The sequence below is a fragment of the Poromitra crassiceps genome (assembly GCF_964638095.1).
Source record: "Poromitra crassiceps genome assembly, chromosome: 26".
NCBI classification, from domain to species: domain Eukaryota; kingdom Metazoa; phylum Chordata; class Actinopteri; order Beryciformes; family Melamphaidae; genus Poromitra; species Poromitra crassiceps.
In genome coordinates, this window is record NC_139640.1 from 12450925 (window position 1) to 12472869 (window position 21945).

The window sequence follows — 21945 nt, forward strand, 5'->3', positions numbered from 1 at the left end:
CAGCAAACACCACTAAACCAGGCCACACGTTCAGTTCTGCTGAAGTGGGCAGGAAATCAACCCACAGATCCTTTTGATTGTACAAATGTGACCGTTTTGACAGAACTATGGTGTGATGATGCATGTTTTAGCACTGTGTGAATTGGGTCACTTTTCGTATGTGATCTTTCAGAAGATGCCAAACGATTTCGATTGGATTCAAATCAGGAAAGTCTATATTGAGTGAAATCTAATTCTGTGCTGTGTGTGCGTGCCCTTTGTGCGGGGGGGGAGGGGGGGGGGGGTGAGTGATGCATCTAATTAGCTGATCACTGTATGCTGTTAGAATAGCAGTCAAACCGGTTCTGAAAGGTAACAGTTGTCCTGCTTCCCCCCACAAATTTCATTCTTGAGGCTGGCAAGAGGTCCATGTAAATTAACCACTCAACAGTTGATGTCGCAATGTGCATGCACGTGGTCTAAATACGCTGCGCTGATTTGCTCAATGGATTTTTCGGCTTCCGCAAACAAACAGCTGTGGTGCTTGTTGCTTGTTGTCTTGGAAACATGAACTTTGAGCGCTTCCTGAATGGGTCAACCAAGGAGCAGGCAAAAGTGGCTTTGCATGTTTTGTTTTGTTCTAAGTTGTAAACAAAGGAAACAGACTGCACACTCATAACTCCTATGCAAGCAAATGTCCATCTGTTTAAATGAATTGTGTATGATTTTTTTTTGCAGGAACACTGACAATATCAGATGGTAGTGGGCAGGAAATCAACCCACAGATCCTTTTGATTGTACAAATGTGACCGTTTTGACAGAACTTGGTGTGATGATGCATGTTTTAGCACTGTGTGTGTGAATTTATGGCACTTTTTCTGGGTTTAGAAAGCTTCTTCTGTGACAAAGCATTTGATATACAGATGTCATAAGAGTTGTGACGATTCAAGCTCATTTATTGTTCCATATTAACTAAGGGTTAAGTAACAATGACAGAGCTTTAAAGACATTGGAATATCTATCAATGGCTGATGTTAGATAATCTATAATCCTCTAACAGCCTGGAAATATATTTGGCAGATAACATACAACAGCGTAGTCACTATAATGTACATGTAAGAGTGACCCGATACAGTAAGCTGGTCATTCTGAAGACACCTCAAAACCTACTTCGATACTTGATATCTGAAAGTCTATGAACCTAGATCAGGGGTGGGAAACATTTTTTTCCAGAGGGCCATACTGACTTACATATAAAGTAAGCAAAGCACATTGGACTGATAACTGCCAACACTCCTGATTTTTTGTACGGGTCTCTCTCTCAACAGAAGAAGTCACTTTTTAATCTCATACACTGCAGTGTTTAGCAGAGCCCTGCCCAGTGCCCACAGAAGTTTACTTAAACTCTATAATTATTTTATCTTCATTTATCTACAGACCAACATTTACAGTATAGATTCTCTTTCACATTTGACCTATTTCCCTGAGTTGGATTAATAAAGTTGTTGATCAATTGAAGGACTGACTGAATGATGGTGGTTCATGTACTGTATGCATAGGCTAGTGACAATGAATAGATACCAGGGGAGAAATCAAACTAGGCTACTCATACAGTAAATCCTCCTATTTCAGGGTGAAAAGTTTGGCTGTCAGCTAAAGGTGACTAGTCGGTATTAATACAGTATTGTGACTAGCTTTTCGGATGTTAGGTAGTAAAGATCTGAATGTATATCAACCTAAAAGCTAACATCTCCCCACTGTCATAACGAGATGGGTCCATGCTACTGTAACGTTATATCAATTCGAGAAAAACTAGCTACTGTACAGTAGTTAGAAATGGCTGCAGGCCAATTCTAGATTCTATTCACAGATCGTAGTGTTTGCTAGCTAGCTAGCGCTAAGCTAACACTGATTCAATGTCACCATACAATATGCTTGAACCAAATTAAAACTTAACGCCCACACGTTTGTTTAGTGTACTGTACAATAACGTAACGAACGTAACGAACTCTGATAGGGCACATACTGTAGGTTGGCGTTAACCAGACAGTATATAACGCATCCGAGATATAAACGTTATGAATATAGCCACGTTATAAACAAACTAACGCTGGTGATCCGTATGGAAACATTGTTACTCGAAATGGTTAAAAGTTATATCAATTTGGTCATTCTGTAGCATTTTACTGCCATATAACATAACTAGCAGCTATGTTAGTAGCCACATAGGACAACTAGCGCTGAACCGGAAGAACAAATACGTTTGCGTGGACTGTGACCCCGCAGCTTGAAACTGCTGCAACAGTGAGAGACACATTATGGTACTATGAGGGCCCCTAGTGGTTGAATGCCATTATTCACATCTCAAACCATCTCAAAAACGTCACCGCATCGTCAAGCACAAGGTAATGAAAAAAATCTGTCACGACGGGAGTGGTTGCATCTGTAGGGCAGACTGGCTCTTAGGCTAGCTGCATAGTGAGCGTATAGGGCAGACTGGCTCTTAGGCTAGCTGCATAGTGAGCGTATAGAGCAGACTGGCTCTTAGGCTAGCTGCATAGTGAACGTATAGGACAGACTGGCTCTTAGGCTAGCTGCATAGTGAGCGTATAGGGCAGACTGGCTCTTAGGCTAGCTGCATAGTGAGCGTATAGGGCAGACTGGCTCTTAGGCTAGCTGCATAGTGAGCGTATAGAGCAGACTGGCTCTTAGGCTAGCTGCATAGTGAGCGTATAGAGCAGACTGGCTCTTAGGCTAGCTGCATAGTGAGCGTATAGGGCAGACTGGCTCTTAGGCTAGCTGCATAGTGAGCGTATAGAGCAGACTGGCTCTTAGGCTAGCTGCATAGTGAGCGTATAGGGCAGACTGGCTCTTAGGCTAGCTGCATAGTGAGCGTATAGGGCAGACTGGCTCTTAGGCTAGCTGCATAGTGAGCGTATAGGGCAGACTGGCTCTTAGGCTAGCTGCATAGTGAGCGTATAGGGCAGACTGGCTCTTAGGCTAGCTGCATAGTGAGCGTATAGGGCAGACTGGCTCTTAGGCTAGCTGCATAGTGAGCGTATAGGGCAGACTGGCTCTTAGGCTAGCTGCATAGTGAACGTACTATAGGGCAGACTGGCTCTTAGGCTAGCTGCATAGTGAGCGTATAGGGCAGACTGGCTCTGCTGCGGAGTCCAATAACGGCTTGGCCTCGACGCCTTCAAAGCCGATGACTTCATCACCAATTACATCGCCCGAGTGACATCACTGATGCCATCAGCACTGATGACATCTCAATTGCTCTGTGCGCGATTGTTGACAGACACTGATGATGTCATAGACATCATCAGTGATGTCATAAATCACATATGTCACATAATGTATAGTCATTGCAACATCAGTGTAAGGAAGCTTATGTTCTTGCCTTGGGTGAAGTGTGAAGTGTGCTGGATCGTAGGTAAGGGCTCACGGGCAGTGATCGGTCAGAACCACAGAGATGTCTTTTCAGGCTATCTTTATTGAATATCAGGCAGAAGCAGTATACGTCGTATACAGAAAGGGAAACAGGACCAACAATACAATACCATAACAGAACAACACCTTGTTATATACCCCCCCACATTTGGTGTATGACATCGTTGGTGATGTCACAACGTCCGGGGAGGTATGACATCATCGGTGACCTCATAAAGTCACGTCTGCCATCACGGTCAGCCTAGACCGTCTGACATCGCTGATGACCTCACAGGTGAACTCTGACATCATCATCGATGATGTCACGGCGGTGTCATCATCATTACGTCGTTGGCGCGTTCGTGGGCGTCAATTGCCCCAAGAACAGGCCTGATGGTGGGCAATCAGTGACTAAACATGGCTGGATGGGCAGACCTAGCAGGTGCATGTACCGCTTCTCCAGTCTGTCCAGCCTGAGATGCAGAAGCTGATCTTAGGTTCATCTGCCATGGAGATGCGTAAGGACATCCTGCAGGATGGTCCTCAATGCTAGGTCTTCAGACCTGTGTCCCCAGTAGACCTAGGGCTTGTGCAGCTGCTGGATGATTTTTTTTTTTTTTTTTTCAGACGGACAAGCCCGTCTTTATTGTCACACGATTACACATCAACACATGCACGGACGGCCACACACACACACACATGCTGACGGTGGCCGGTGAAATTTGTCCTCTGCATTTAACCCATCCTGGCTTTGTCCTTTCCTCCGGGGGGCAGGCCAGGAGCAGTGGTCGCTTTCTCGTACAGCGCCCGGGGACCGACTTCGGATGTTGTCGTCACTGGTCGGATGACGATGACGATCTGATCTTCTGCATGTTTTTAATGGGGGGGGGGGGGGTTATTTACGGAGGAACCCCCTGGGGGAGCACGGGGAGAACATGCAAACTCCACACAGACAGAAAGGCCCTTACGACGAGATAACCCACCTGGGCAGTGGGCACTGAAGATATGGGGGGGAACACAACCACAGCGCCCACAGTGTCCCAGGCGAGAATCGATCTCAGGACCTTCTGACTGCGAAGCGACAGCTCTACCACTGAGCCACCGTGCACCGTGCCCCTGTGAAGAAGCAATTGGACCTGTCACACAGGATGGCATAGGTCTCTTGAGTGTTTCCCATCATGCTGCTCATCATGTTGATAGAGATAAATTGCATACCGTTATAATGGCATTCTGACTGGTTCTATGAATACTTGCCGCCAAGTACGATAAGTTTGGATCCCCAAACTTAGCTGCTTAGGGCCCTCAGATGTACAGGACCGCTGCAAGCATAACCAGACAGGCAACCAGAACCAGAAAGTTACTTGTCTCATTTGGAGAGGAATTAGTAGATGGTGGTGCTGATGTTGCTGAATCTTCTGGTGCTGTTCCGCCGTCTTCTGCTGCTTGTGCTTCTCCTTGAGGCGCTCCTTTGGCAAGCAGACTGAAGAGGAGCATTAAAATGATCATCTTGTTCAGCTTACTGTATGCTGGTAGGTTCTGCTTTGCCATTGTCTACCTTTGACAGAGAACCCAACCTGCCATCACTTATATAGCCACAGCCGGGAAGGGGTTATGACATCACTGATGATGTCATCAGTGAATGAAGTCATCAGTGATGTCATCATGGGCTACACAAGAAGAGTGTATGACTGAGTGATTCCCAACAGGTACACAGCAGTCGGCTGACTGAATTAATTTGAAGCCCGCAGGAGAGAGAGGGGTTGGAGAAGCGTCGCAAAAGCGGTAATTTTGCATTTGCGCTTGTTTAATGCCGCGCGCAATGCAAATTGGGGGCATGCACAAGCGCATTCGTATTATGCCTGCCGCGCTATTACCTCTATGCCCGTTATAATTGGGCGCGCATGGGGTAGGTGTGCCCCATGCGCGCCAAACCAGGCGTGTCTCCACAAAATGCTTGCTTTCTGCTATCCTCAGAATGCCGCAAATTCTTTGCGTGCACGCAGTTTTAAGAGCACCTAATAGCAGCTCTTAACCAGCTCTTAGCGCAAAAATACCCCGCTGCGCCAGTATTCTGTGAAGGGGAAATCCTTTTGGATAGATGATTACGCACGGAGGTGCCAAACGCCAGGACATCAATTCTGCTGCTAAAATTGCGCCGGCAGCCGTCCCCCCCAATGTTGAATCAGTGGCTACGGCCTTGCAGCACCCCCTACCTAAAAGTACTTCCAGCGCCACTGCGCACGCATGCATGCACGTCACACACACACGCACGCATGCATGCACACACACACACGCACGCACGCATGCACGCACACACACACGCACGCACGCATGCACACATACACATGCACGCACACATGCATGCACACACGCGCACGAACGCACGCACGCGCACGCATGCACGCACACACACACACGCATGCATGCACACACACACACACACACACACACACGCATGCACGCACGCGCGCACACGCACGCACGTACGCACACACCCACGCGGCTCCTGTGTGAACAGGAGCCGCTGTCGAAATGCCAGCAAATCAGTTCCGGCAGTTTATGCACTCCTCAAGACGTTCTAACATTACAGGTAAAGTTTAAGAGATTAAGACAATCAGCCCCTATCCTTCTTTCAAAGTTAAAGTCAAGAATTGGATCAGGAGAAGCAGAACCTGGATTTAATATGTTATATTATATTGTAATATTATATTATTATATAATATATAATATTGTATGGTAATGATATATAATATTATAATATATTATACATTATATGTATGCTGGATTTAATGGTGGCCAGAGGGTTTGAGGTGGGGGCGAACTGTTATCGGCCAGCCAGTAACTGAGCCGGTGTCTCAATCGATCCTGTATTTTATTAGATTTTATTTTATTTTATTTATTTTACTTGATTATATTTTAATGTACGTATTTTATTAGGATTTGTTGGGTTTATTTTTAATTGTACTAATTGTCTTTTATTTTATGCATATTTTTATTGATTATTCACTGTGCCCTACTTCCCCATATTATCCTCCCCCCTGCGTGGCAGGCACACCCACGCGTTACCCGCAGACTCTGACAAGTGCTTGATGCACTCATACTGTCATACACTTACACACATCCAGGCATACACACACCAGTGCACATTTTATCACAGTCATCTTAAGGACCGCAATGGAAATAAGCTGTTAGCTTTATTGCGTTTTTTTATCCTTTTGATAATGGTGGGCCTGTGTATGTACAGTATATATGTATATTAGGGTGCATCAAAATACACATTTTCAGAATATTGATCTGTCTGGGTGCTAAAAGTGTTACCATCCATGGAAAAACAACACATGCAAAATATTTTTGCAATACGTGGTGATCTAGGGGTATAACGGCACATCAGCTTTGTCGGCAACAGGGGGTAACTGCTTCACTGGGGAGCCATGATAAATTGGTCCATTTTATGCCATTCTCTGGTGCCATCACTTTGGGCTTAGGTTTCAATGTTTGGTTTACAAAAGAAGAAGCAGCAAGCCATGTGGCAAAGAATTCACCTTCACAATTTTATTATCTTCCAAAAAATTATCTCTGCTAAATTAATCATTCCTACAAGAATGTTTTAAACTTCAACTTTCTCTGCTTTGGGCCACTAGCCTAACATAACCATTCCTGTCGGAGTTACAGGGGGGAGGGGGAAACATAATTGCCACGAGAACTTGAGAGCTGATCTTTCTCGCGGGGGGGGGGGGGGGGGGGGGGTTAGTGGTTCGAAGACTGGCACCACAGCCTTCATTCCATCCAACATCCTCAGACGGCCGAGACTTGTGTCACTGGCTACACGGTTGAAGATCACACCAATGCAGCAGGCTGCCTTCACGCGCGGCCTGATCGAGGAGTCAGGTGGTAATTCGGCAAAGGTCTCTACATCCTACGCGACAGCAGACCGAGCACGCCGCCACGTGCTGGAGGCAATCAGTGAGGAACAGCACGAGCAGTGGACACCACCTCCCATGTGCACCCTACACTGGGACAGTAAGTTGACGCCAATGCTCAACAATGTACGCCAGTTAGAGGAGCGTCTGACAGTGATGCTCGGAGATGCGGAGCGGCTCAAACTGCTCGGTGTGCCAGCATTCATGAAGGGGACAGACGAAGCATGTGGAACGATCATCGCCCGGCTGACGTGCAAGCTGCTGCAGGAGTGGTGCTGCGCTGACCAGGTTGTCAACATGGCATTTGACACCACCGCATCAAACACTGGCCATCTCACGGCAGCCTGCATCGCCATTCAGCTCTCAATGGGTCGACCACTGCTCTGGTCTGGGTGTCAGCACCACATCGGCGAGGTGCTCCTCAGCCACATTTTCACTGACCTCAAGGTGGAGACGTCACGCTCCCCAGAGGTTACATTGTTTACACGTCTGCGGGATAACTGGAACCTGGTGCCACACAAGGACAGTGACCCATTGTCCCGTTACATTCCAGACGCCGCCGAACCACCGTTCCTGGTCAAGTTGCGTGGTGAATTCATTGAGTGTGCTGCAGGAGTGCTTGACTACAAGCGAGGTGACTACCGTGAGTTCGTGCAGCTGTGTCGTGTGTATCTGGGTACAGACGGTCCAGCGCACACTCCAGTTACCTTCCAACGGCCGGGAGCACTGCACAAGGCGCGATGGATGGCCAAGCTGCTCTACACACTCAAACTGGCCTTGATGGAGCAGCACATTGCATTGCTTCCTCAGGGCACCATCACCATGCGGCAGCAGGTGCTGAAGATTCGGGCGTTTGCCAACTTTATCACGCACATCTACGCAACGTGGTGGCTGACCTGCGACACGGCCGTAGATGCAGCATGGAATGATCTCACACTCTACCTATCAATGTTGTGAATGACTGCGCCGAGCGTGGCGTCAAACTCACATCAGACTTCGTGGCAGCAGCCAGGGGAGAGGAGCATCTGCAGAATGTACTGCAGGCAGTGGAGCATGACCGCTCTAAACAGCCAAAACTGCGCAGCTGCAAGCGCAAGTTGGACCAGGACTAGGACTCTAGGTTGCTCAATGGTTGCTTCAATGTTCTCGGTTCTAGGTTGCTTCAATGTTCTATTCAAATTCAAATGTTCTGTTAAAAAATAAATACATCTTGTTCTATTCAAAATGTTGTTCTATGCATTTCCAAAATTTGCCTTGACCCAAAAAGGCAGATTTTCATATTTTTCACATGCTGTGTTACACCCATAAATCTCAATCAATTTTCCCAAAACTTTGCAAAAGTCATTTTTATGTGTCTCATAACAAAATGCAACCCCAGACAGTTTGATATGTTGAGATTTCATTTTTGCATTGCAATTTGATGCACCCTAATGTATATACTGTTTGTTCATTATCAATAAAGAACTCAATCAAAAAAAAAAAAAGTTCCCTATCAACCGCACTGCGAACGATGCCATAACCTTAACAGCACAACAAGCATGCACACACACAATGTTAGGCTGTAGCTTTTTTCACTAAGGATTGACAGAAAAGGTTGAATTGAACAGACATTGAAATAAGAGAATATTTTTTCTGGGATCGTCACCTGCAATGCTTTAAAAATGACCTCTGACGGTATTCATGATGATGATGCTGTGAGTGAATGGTGGCATTACGTTAAAAAAAGTGGGAAGGCATGTTGAACAACACTAGTTGGATACCTTTACTGGGATAAATCATCTGGTCATTTTATGGGGTTTGTGTGTGAAATGGGCTATACTGATTCATTCCCTATCACCTAACCTAATCTTTCTCCACACTACATACCACATTTTAACCCCTTTGCCAAAGGTAACAGTAATCCTAGTTCTAATCTTAATCATAAACCCAAGACATAACCTTAAACTAGATTGAACCTGAACTCTTATTCTAGCCTAATCCTTTTTTTTTTTATCTTTTTTTCCCGATTTTTTTATCCCATTTTATCCCCCATTAGTGCTCATTTGATTTCTCAATCCTGGTTGCTACTCCACCCTCTGCCGATCTGGGGAGAGCCGAAACTGGCTCCATGCTTCCTCCGAGACATGGGCAGTTAGCCAGCCGCTTCTTTTCACCTGACAGGGGAAGCTTCACCGGTAGGACATAGCACGTGGGAGGATCACGCTATTCCAACCAGTTTCGCTCCCTCCGAACAGGCGCCCTTAACGACCAGAGGAGGAACCACATTAGCAACCAGGATATTGCATGTTTTGGTGAAGGGGGTTCCTATATGAAGGAAACCCCCGGGAGGCACGGGGAGAACATGCAAACTCCACACAGAGAGGCCCTTTTGCCGACCCCACCCGGGCGGTGGGCACTCGAGGACATGCGGACGCCGGGCACGCATTCCTTCAGCGTTCACCTCGTCCCCAGGTGGGAATCGAACCCACGACCTTCGAGCTGTGAGGCGATAGTGCTTACCACTGCACCACCGTACCTCCCTATTCTAGCCTAATCCTAATCCTAATCTTATCCCTAAATCCAATTTCTAATAGTGTACTAGCCCCTTAAAGAAGTGAGGACTGGCAAAATATCCTCACTTTGGATGTTTGTCCGCATTTGGTCCACACAAGGACTAAATAGAACTAGAAGAACAGGAGAACACACACGCCTGCATCAGCATCATGCACGCTAGAGTTCAGCACCAGCCCGATGGGACCCTGGAGCTCGGGCTGTCGGGTTTGGGCCGACAATTTATGCTAATTGGTCGGGCCGGGTCGGGTCGGGTCGGGCTGTGCAAAGAAAAATAAATCTTTACAGTCGGCTAGACTGATTCTCTTTATTCTCTCTCCTCTTCTATAGAGACAGTCTGGGAACGCCCACAAAATGTTAAACGGCTGGCGCGCGAGTGGGGTAAAACCGCCCATATATCTCATGGGCTGACTCACCAAAAGACGGTGCTGCGGCTCTAAACTACAGGTTTGGGGGTTCTAGAGCAGAAGAACACAAGACGTCTGCTCAGATGTGCGTTTACTGCGGTGGTTAAATCCCCGATCGTGTCTGCCTGGGCTGGGCTATCAGCTAAATTCTAACTTTGCTGAATGGATAGAACGGGGGTTTTTACCCCACCCTGACCACGCCCCCAGCCAGGCTGAGCCAGCTAACCCAGCGTCTATGACGAGACGTGGCCTCAACCTATGCTTACACATGCATGCTTGCACTGTGTGAGCATGCATGTGTCACACAGCTTAGAATTCTGAGTTTCAGCTTGAGCCCGACGAAACCCCGACGGGCCGGCAATTTTTGCTAATTGGTGGGGTTGGGTTGAGCTCGGCTTCTACTTACTATATGTCCGGGTCAGGTTAGGTTTGAATTTTCAGGCCCGTTGAGAAGCTCTACTGCACGCACACACACGAGCAGTGTACACCGTGATCAATGTGTGCGCTCTGTCAGCTGGCCTGGTGAGCTTGTTGAGTGAGAGCAGTCTGGTGAATATGGACCAGATGAACAGCAGGCTCCTGACCACAGCACTAATTACAGACACAGGAGGAGGATGAAGACGCTCTTCTACGCCAGCCTAGGTGCAGCTCATTAACCCATTGATACCTGATGCAGCATTTGTGTGTGTATCCCTTTAAGACCGCGAACCACGTCTTAAAGGGATACACACACAAATGCTGCATCAGGTATCAATGGGTTAAAGCCAAGCTAAGCAGACCTTCATGTTGCTCCTTCTCACCGTGCGCTTTCCGCATTGGGAGTTTCATTAAGCTTCCTTGCAAACTTCAAAGATGATTATCCACGTTATTTTTGGCGGCCATTTTGCCTTACGTTAACTATGGGTTCTATTTCCGGTGTAACCAATTTAGATAATCCCCAGCCCCCGACAAAAAACACGTCTAGAGGATTTTACCCTTTTACAGCAGAGCCATTCTGCTCTACAGCCGTGTCGTTCGGGTGCTGGGATAACGTAATGCATTGTGGGTAGTCGGCTACTAACTGTGGCTAATGTTAGCGGCTAGCTAGCTATGTTACATGGCAGTAAAACGCCACCAAATTGATTTAACTTTTAACCATTTCGAGTAACACACATTTCGAGTTTCCATACGGACGTCCAGTGTTGGTTAGTTGTTTATAACGTGACTATATTTATAACTTTTATAACGGACTCCAGCTTCCGGTTTATAATTCGGGTCTGCAGCCAGAGTATAACAAAGGAAATGACAAGCTGCAACAATAAGTCACGTTAAACCAGACCTTGTACCCACGATTCTTTTTTACAGTGGGGCATTCAAAAATAAGGTGGATATATTTATTTTACTCTATCCAACAAGTGATTAAAAACAACCTTGGTTGGATTTTGTTAAGCGCTGTGTGGTTTAAAATGAATCAAAGCTTTGTCAAGTGATGCCTCCAGAGAGTGGCTGTGATTTTCTGTTCTTTTCGCGTCAAAATGACAAAAAGTACAAAATGATGCGGAGATTAAGAAAAGTTTTTTTCCCCAGCGAGCCCAAGTGACCGTTTGACTTCAGGCAGCACAGAGCCTCGGTCCACCGATATCAACCCAGACGCTCAACAGCTTCTAGCTCCAATAATCAGAAGAAAGGCTGGCAATCTGCCAGAGGAAATGGATTTTTATTGGACTCTTATAAGTAGCTGGGGTAATAAAACTGTCAGATCTGTCAAAAGCATCCGGAATGACTAAAACTCAGCTGCCGGCCAGGAAAAATGAAGGGAACATTGAAATATCCCTCTCGCCCCTGAGCAAGAGCTTTATCATCACTGATCTGCTTTCAAAATGCTGCAGAGCGATCCAATTCCCCCAGAGAGGGCGAGAGAGAAACAACGTAAACTTACAGCAGAAAGATGGTGGTTAGCCAAAATGGCTAATTGACAAGACGAATCACCGTTTGTCTGCATATTGTTGTAAGAATTAACTTACTTACTAAATAACCAACTCTATTTGCTTAGAAGAATCCATGATTTATTACTGAACATGCACATGGAAGTATTCACTACATCCCCTATCATATCGTAGCCGTCATACTCCCAGTTACAAGGGTGTCGACTCTATTTAATCCCCAAGAGGGAGGAGGTGGAGACTATATTAACATACAAAGGAGGAGTTTACTAAACGACTCCTTCTAGCTTAATTACATGCATGTCCGCCTGTCTCTCTAACTCAGTGGTTCTCAAACCTTTTCACATCAACGACCCCTAAACTCAGACCGCAAACCCTCGTTTGATAAGAGTTTGTCCCAGCTGGTCTCCCATCTGATACCATTTTAGCTTTTAGATGTTTTGTTACAGAAAGTGTATGAAACCGTGACCAAAAAATAGTCCTGCATTGTGTCATTGTGTTACTTATGGATGGTATTGTAGTGAAAATAAATCATCAAGAAGCCCCGGAGGTCTGTTTGTTTAGCATCTTCATCTCTTCTGTTTGCTCAACCTGCATCTCTGTTGTCCCTTTTGAATCTCCCTGAGCATTTCTCTATATTGCTGTTTGCTTGCCTCTCATAACAATCTGCCCATCTGTTTTCCTCTGCGCGTGTTGAGAGTTTAGCTCCAAAATGGAGATAAACAGCATTTAAAGTCAGAGAGACTGAGTGAGTCAAAATGCAACTGAATTGGAGCAGTGTGTGAAGAATATTATAATGAACATCAAGGTAATGAAGTCTGGGTTTTTGAGATAGTGTTTTAGAAATGAACTCTGTGTGTGTCTTTCTCCAGTCCCTGGCAGGGCAGAGCAGCTGGCAGCTGGCCAGTATGGACCTGGTGGTGAACTCTCCCAGGTTCCCAGTGTTTGACCTGGACAAGGGGAAGGAGTACTGCTTCAGGGTGCGCTCCATCAACAAGTACGGTGTCAGTGACCCGTCCGAGCCCAGCAAGCCCATCTGCCTGGGGCAGCCGCAGGGTGAGAGACGTTTTTTTGTGTGTTACTTACAACATTACACAGAGTCACACTCCGCAAACTTTAAGGTCTTCCTCTTATAGACGGTTTTAACTTGACAACAAAAACATTCTAAATTGAACCCCCGCTCACTTCCTGTTGCAGTGTTTGCTATGGACATAAAAGAAAAAAAAACATTCAAGTGCAGGACTGACCATTCCGTGAAAACCGTCTATAGAGACACTGCGTAACGCGTCATCATTCAGAAACCACGCCCGAAACGTGGGGAAAAAAGAAATCCCCCCTCCAATCCTGGCGTTCTCCTATGTCACGTGCATGGTTGCGTGTTGCACAAAAAGATCGTATATACGGAAGATGAACACTCCAACTTACTTCATTGACAGCTAGATCCACATTTTTCTTCTCGCCAATCCTCAATGGCTTCCTTGTTTTGCTCGGGAGTACAAAAAAACTTTAACTGGCGATTTTTTACATGTGTTGTCTGCGCAGCCCCACCACACAACAGCTTTTAGCTATGTTTAATTCAAGGAAAATGACGCTGGTGTGTGGAAATGAACGGAGCTTTTCCCCCGTGATGGGCGTGGCCTATTTCATGCAGTGTCTCTATTGGCTGGTTCAACCAGCGTTGGTAAGTCCAGTTTTCTCTTGACGGAGCACTCGCTCGCTGCTGTTTAAGAGATGTTTTTTAATTATTATTTTCTTTTTTTAGTGCGAATCTACAGGTGCTCAATTAGAAGGGATGGGATGTTCTCTCTCATAGCCACAATTTGAGTTTTAGACCAAGACAGGCTTTTATTTATTTTTTTGCCAATTGCAGCTTTCAGTGTTCTCATATTTCCCACAACTGTAATAACTCTGCGGGGAGCTCCGGCATGGCGCGGCAATGCAGACAGATATACGGTATTACGGTATCAATTAGGGGTGTGCCGATTAATCGTTTTTTAGATGCATCGCGATGAGTCACGTGACGATTAAAAATCGATTCACAATGTTCGATTATCGATTTGCAAAAAATTGCCCGGAAAGCAGTTCCTTAACTGTAAAACGAGACCAAAACCCAAGTACTGGAAACTGGAATCACTGAAGAAAGCATGCAGGGTGGCTGTAACATGTGATGCGTGGACTTCAGTCGCAACTGAAGATAATGGAGGTACATTTGTTTGTTTACTTTAATTAATGGATACTGACAAATATACCTTGCTTAAAAAAAATCCTGTTTGGTGAAAAAGATGCATCGAAAATCGTGATTAATCGTAATAATCGTAATAATCGTTTAATAATCGAATCGTAGCACCCTTAATCGTAATCGAATCGAATCGTGAGGTGCCTAAGGGCCTGTGTCCACCTAGCGTCTTTTCCTCAGGTCCAGCGTCTTTTTTCAGTTGTTTCCAATGGGGGGAGAGCGTATGCGGGCGCACACGGACGTCTATAGAAAGTGCGCAGCGCCCAGCGTCTTTTTTCAGAGCATTCCAGCGTTTTTGTGCGCTGGCTCCCAGCGCTCCCAGCTGAAAATATTTGAACTTTTCAGAAAGACGCTGGTGTCGGCTGCTCCTTTCTGGCAGCTAATCATATGGAGAAACTATCGCAACAGAGACAGAACGGCTCAATTGTGGGAGCAGATTGGCTAGACACTTAATATTTCTGGTGAGTGTTGTGCTTAATGCTTTTAATAACGTAGCCTACCTGTGTTGTTAGCTTGCTAGCTGTCAGCTATCAAGCTGAACTAACGTTACTTGCAGACTGCTTCCTTGTATATTGTGCGCTGGGATCAGCGTTCCCCAGCGCACTCCCAGCTTTTAACGTCGGAAAAAGACGCTAGGTGGACACAGGCCCTAAGGTGGCACACCCCTAGTATCAATACATACATACAATAGCACTGCAAAAGGAGACAATTTGGACAGTTTGTTTAGAGATGAGGATTGTGTAGTGATTTGGACAGCCAGGCTTACTGAATGTGTGTTTTATGTTTCACAGCTGTCGGCCACTCAGTGAATTGATGCTTGTGTGTAAAAGCTTAGTTTAGTTTAGGTTATTAAAGTCGAAGTGAACCGGGGGCGAATGCAATAACACGAGAGTCGGAGACTGAAAACAATTTGAGAGGCGGACCATATACGTGTCGATGATTTGATTTGACAATTCTGTCGACTGGCTTTGGCATTGGTCAATCCTGGCGTGTTCCACCCCCAAATCGAGTGGGATTCAGCGTGTTGTCGTGCTACGCGAGTGGGATCCGCGGAGTACCAGGCAGCCAGCTGCTTCGTGCGGAGGGAGCGGACAATCCGATGCATGGGTGCTGCCCGCCCGCCTGGAATCTCCGAGGGCAGACCCCTGACTCCCACGTTCTCAAGCGCGCGCCTTTTACGCTATTTCTGTAAATACAATATTCCTGGAATGCGCGTTTTAACGAGCCAGTTACATTTCTTTGCATTCTTAGAGATTATAGTTTTTGTTTTGTGTTCATGTTTCTAACAATTGGCCAAGTTAGTAGTTAGTTTATGGGATAGGAATTCTGCCAGATGACAGGCACTAGGCGCCATTTTCTACTTCATTTGGAAGAGAAAATTATCCTGAAATGAAGATTTGATTGACAGCTGCATGTCGTGATATGATTGGTTGAAATGGGGTAGAAATTTGATAGTACTGGGTGACGTCAGCAAACTGTACATTACTGTTATCAATGAAATCTTGAAAAATGAACTTTTGATGTGAAAAAGTGTGAAAAACTAAAGAAATTTGATTTTTGTGTTTTTTTTTCTACATTATTAAATAGGTGCACTGCATACCCAGGTATTTGAACTAAAAGAAAAGAAAATTCATTTTTGGGTTCAGCTCGACTTTAAGTTTATTTGTCAGGGACCATGTGCAAAAGATAACATTGATCTCAGAGAGAAAAGATGCTTTGCACCAGATTATAGCAAATTGCTATTTTCCATCTGCAGTCCCAGGGCAGGGTGGCCAGCACAAACAATACAATAAATACTACAGGGTACATAACAGATATCAACACATCTTCATTATACATTATACATATCACCACAAATCATACACACATAATCACAATTTATATACACTACACAGGGTATAAATATCACATTATGCAGTTCTGAAAAACGAATTAGTAATAAAGCAGACTAATGTGGCCATTGCTGGTTATTCATAATCCATTTCTTAACTTCACACGAGAAAGTATTAAAATCTGTACAGACTTTCAGGTCAGTGGGGAGTTTGTTCCAGTCCTTGATAGCTTTAAATGAGAAGCAGGATTGAGCAAAGGCAGAGCCTCTTTTTGGAACTCTACACTGCCCCCTTGTGGTCGACCTTGTAGTTCTGCTGCTGGTCTCAGAGTAGAGTTGCACAAAGGTCTTTAGGGGTGGGGAAGCAGCATTATGTATGATCTTGAATACCATATGGATATTGGAATACATGATTGTATTTTCAAAAGTTAAACATTTTATATCGGCTTAATAACATTCTACAAAATCAATCTCCGGCTTCAGACAGAATGTCAAATAGCATCACAGGTTACATTTCCACTAGTGGTGTCACGATACACTCAGTTCACGATACGATACGATACACGATATTGGGTCCTCGATAACGATACGATACGAAATTTCAACAATATTTTTTTGCTATCGATTTATAAGTTGAGGAGGGGGCATCCTCCACGCTAATTTGAGTCATTTCACCATTTTCATCCTCCGTGTGTCTGTAACGTCCCTCATCTGTTCAAACAAAGCAATGAAAAGGAGAGCGAGCATGCAATCAGATGCAGATCAGTGCCACCATGTTCAGCTTCTTTTTCGCGCGATATGAGATTTAATCTCAACGATACATATTGTCACGTTTTGATATCGCGATATATTGTGGACGATATATTGTGACATTCCTAATTTCCACACACCTCTAGAGGAGTCTCATACTCTAAAATGTTGTTTTAACTCATTGATACCTGATGCAGCATTTGCGTGTATATCCCTCATTTGTGTGCGTATCCCTTTAAGAGGATCCCTCTTAAAGGGATACACACACAAATGTATCAATGGGTTAACTTTCCCAGATCCAGAAGGAACACTTATTTGATTGATGTTTTAGGGTAGGTGTTTGGTTTTGGATTATACCCGAGTTTTTGCTGATACCTTTGTGTCTGATCCCCATCAGCCGTCCCAGGCCCGGCCCACTCTGTCCTGGCCATCAGAGGAGACACAGACACATCGGTGCTGCTCCAGTGGCAGAAGCCCAAGCAGACAGATGGCCTCCTGGGATACTACCTGTACTATAGTGAGGCTGGCAAACAAGACTGGAGGACCATCAACAACAAGCCTGTTACCAAAACCAGGTGACGCTTCTTGTGTTCTGTTGCTTTGATCTTTGTGGTCCGTATCTGTTCTGGTTGGTCCCTGGATTAATTATTGGTACGTGGGTAACAAGTAGTGTGGGTGTGAATTAGAGCCCCACCGATATTATCGGCCGATATTGGCCGATAACAGATATATCGTATCGGCCGATAATATGTTTTCTTAATTTGTATTTTTTAAGTTATAGACAGCATGTTGTGTATATTTCATCTTTTTTCTTAACTCAAGTTATATTTTATATTTGTTCTATTTGTGGTTTTGTATTTCTAGTTATTTATAATTATTACATTCCCAGTGAAGTTTACAGTTTCATTGCATTGATGTCATTTTGTCAATAAAGTTTATTGCTAAGATGTAAAATATCCTGCCTACATTTAAGATATCTCAAGTCATGTCAAGTCAAATCTTTGTCAAGTGTTTGATATTTGAGGGATCATTGCAAAAAATTGTGTAATATACCGGTATGTGTATATTTAATATAAGAATATCGGCCGATATATCAATATCGGAATTGTTTTACTCCCTAATATCGGTATCGGCATCAGCCTCAAAAATCCAGTATCGGTCGGGCTCTAGTGTGAATAACAAAAAGGAGATTGACACAGTCCAGAATTCAAAGGTGGTTTAAAAATGTTTTCTTGAAAAAAAAAATCCCCTTGATTTCATTGAGTTGATGATCAGTTGTCTCCTCTCCTCAGGTTCACAGTCCACGGCCTCAAGACAAACACCAAGTATGTGTTTAGGGTGAAGTGTGCGAGCCGAGCAGGAAACAGCAAGTATTCAGATGAGTCGGCAGCCATCCTGGTCAAATCAGCCATTTGTAAGTGCAACTGTCAGCCACGCCCCACGACACAATGTCATATTTGGGGATTTTTCACAACCCAAGACCGTCTAAATTGATAATAATCTCTTTACCATGCAGAACGGCGAAACAGAAGATAAATGATGTTAAATGTAAAGGTTTATCACTTTGTAACACTGATATTTTCAGGCCAAAATGTGCATACGGTTAGACAAAAACAAACACAAGATGCATGGGAACGTCTTTGTAATGGCTTTGGCTTGCGTGGATCACGGCCATTTTCGACCTCGACCTTCATTTGTATGTCAACTACACACCTGTAGAGTTTCCTGACTGCATCTTGCACGGTTTTGATGCTATCGCACTGAAGAAAACTGTCCACAGACAGACAGACAGACAGACAGACAGACAGAGACAGACAGACAGACAGACAGACAGACAGACGGACAGATAGACAGACATACAGACAGACAGACAGACAGACAGACAGATAGACAAGACATACAGACAGAGACACAGAGACAGACAGACAGACAGACAGACGGACAGATAGACAGACAGACAGACAGACAGACAGACAGACAGACAGACGGACAGATAGACAGACATACAGACAGACAGACAGACAGACGGACAGATAGACAGACAGACAGACAGACAGACAGACAGACGGACAGATAGACAGACAGACAGACAGACAGACAGACAGACAGACAGACGGACAGATAGACAGACAGACAGACAGACAGACAGACGGACAGATAGACAGACAGACAGACAGACAGACGGACAGATAGACAGACATACAGACAGACTAAACACTTGGCAAAGTTCAAAACTGCTTCTGTGGTAGTTCCCGCTACAATAGGTGTCTCCAGCACTATGATACACGCGCACACACACACACACACACACACACACACACACACACACACACACACACACACACACACACACACACACACACACACACACACACACACACACACAATCCCTTAGGGCCAGTGTAGGCGTTTTAATGCCTTGGACACTTGTCTTTGACTGGACCTTAATAAAGGCCTATTCAAAAATGTCTCCTGCATCGGCCTGTTGATGTCCGTAGGCTTCTTTCACCTCAGTTACCCTCTCTGAGCTGTTTGTGTTCAACTGACAAAGTCATAAGCGGGACAAAATCACTTAAAGCCCCAATCAGTAAGATTTTTGACATTTTGTACTGTAATATAAGAGCTTTTTAGTCACAGGACATGGTAGATTGACTTGTAATAGGGAGACTCTCGACTTTATTTATCCCACACCGCCCTCCATTGGCCAGCCCTGGGACTAAGCAGTTTGTCTGCCACGTCACGTGGCAATAAAAAAGAAAAAAGAAAAGGATGCGCGCATGTGCTGTACAGCGGAAGCGCTGTCTTCATGAAAACAAGGAAGTAACTCGATTCGGATTTGCTACGAAAATGATGTTTCACGGAACTATGGATTATTATTTCATCACGTGGTGAGTACCCGATGTCACAACATGTACATAGAGCTTTCTGCCGCTGTGTTTTGTTGACTTTGAATGGCGATATCGTTATCGATACTAATGCACGCAGAGGGCGCAGTTTCTCCAATAGCAAAACTTGGAAAACTTACTGAATGGGGCTTTAAAGTCACAATGAAAGCACATTTTGAGAGCATCCTGCTTCCTTAATGTCATTTATTACCTATAGAACTGAACAGTCACGTGACATATTTTGCCCCGGAAGTGAGTTTCCCATTCATTTCTCCATAGACATTTTAAAAATCCTTATATAACGAGTTTTAAGGCTGGAACCAAGCTAACCCGTGACCTACTGTATCGTGAGTGACCATAAAACATTTCACTTGGAGGAAAAATAAGAAAATAACATCGGGGGGGGGACAAAATTTAGATTTTTTTTTTGTGTGTGTTTTGTTTTTTTTGTCCTCAGATTGCAAGGCAAGCACCTTACCCATTAAGCCACAGGACCGAGCACACCCTGAGCTACACTTTTTTCACACCTTAACCCTAATCTTAAACAAAAAAAAATTTACTTGCCGCACATTTTAAGGAAGAAGCAGTTGCGGTGACCAATCAAATCAGTCTGGGGGTGTGGCTTTCTTACAGAAAGGCTTCAGGAATAACTTGTCCCATGTGCACATGTAGTGCTCACTATCAGTGTTGGGAGTAACTCATTACAAAAGTAACATATTACATGTAATATATTACTTTTAGCAGTAACTCAGTAATATAACTTATTGCTTATAGGATTTCAGTAATATTATACCAGTTACTTTCTCAAGTAACTCAAGTTACAAGTTGAGTTACATTTTATTAAATCAAATCACATATTTTGGTAAAAGTAATGCAAAAGTAGTGTACTAAGTAACGAGTTACTCTACACAGAAAGTAATATTGTAAAGTAACATATTACTTTCAAATGAAAGTAACTAGTAATATGTAGTATAACATTTTGAAAGTAACTTGCCCAACACTGATTAGCAGCCATATCAAGCAGTGACAGGTACTGCATAATGCCAAAGCCACAACATTTGAATGGCTATAGCTAGAAGGATTATTTATTTTGTTGGTTGGTTCAGAGCTCGGTGGCGAGCTGAGGTGCCTGTTGAAGAGCTACTGACCCTTCTCACTTTGCTGTGCTGCAATCTCAGATAATACTCTCTCTGCAGCCTGCAGCCTGCAGCCCGGTATAATCATCAGCCATTTTGCCTGCCACTCACTGCCACACTCTTCTCACATCCAGTCTGCCAGTCAGCCATTACACCTGGGGACATGTGGCTCAAGTCACATTATTTGTGTCTGGAATCGGACAATGTCCTTAAATGAACTGGAAAAAAGAATATAGAATAGAATAGAATAGAATATAGAATAGAATATAGAATAGAATATAGAATAGAATATAGAATAGAATATAGAATAGAATAGAATAGAATATAGAATAGAATATAGAATAGAATATAGAATAGAATATAGAATATAGAATAGAATATAGAATAGAATATAGAATAGAATATAGAATAGAATATAGAATAGAATAGAATATAGAATAGAATATAGAATAGAATATAGAATAGAATATAGAATAGAATAGAATAGAATATAGAATAGAATATAGAATAGAATATAGAATAGAATATAGAATATAGAATAGAATATAGAATAGAATATAGAATAGAATATAGAATAGAATATAGAATAGAATATAGAATAGAATAGAATATAGAATAGAATATAGAATATAATAGAATAATAGAATAGAATATAGAATAGAATTAAGCAATATAGCATGAGAGCCAGTGTGTTGTGCCAAATATATCCCCCTGATCAGCTGTTATCTGATAACTGCTGAGCAGGGGGATATATGCCACAACACACGCAGCTCACACACACCCTAACCCTAACCCTAACCCTAACCCTAGTGCTATATTGCTTTTATAAAACGGTTTCCAAGTATGATAATATAATAATAATAATAATACTATAAGTCAGACTCCGACTGGCATGTC

The 21945-nt window shown here is 44.0% G+C and overlaps 1 protein-coding gene across 1 annotated transcript in view; it reads left to right on the forward strand.

Moving 5' to 3' along the window:
• Window positions 1–21945, forward strand: part of myom3 (myomesin 3) — a gene marked incomplete at its 3' end in the record, with an annotated part of 150681 nt that overhangs the window by 67586 nt on the left and 61150 nt on the right. The window contains exons 15-17 of the mRNA XM_083661503.1: window positions 13083–13266; window positions 17425–17602; window positions 18320–18441. Coding sequence (XP_083517629.1) covers window positions 13083–13266; window positions 17425–17602; window positions 18320–18441 — 484 coding nt within the window. The remainder of the gene's footprint in view (window positions 1–13082; window positions 13267–17424; window positions 17603–18319; window positions 18442–21945) is intronic.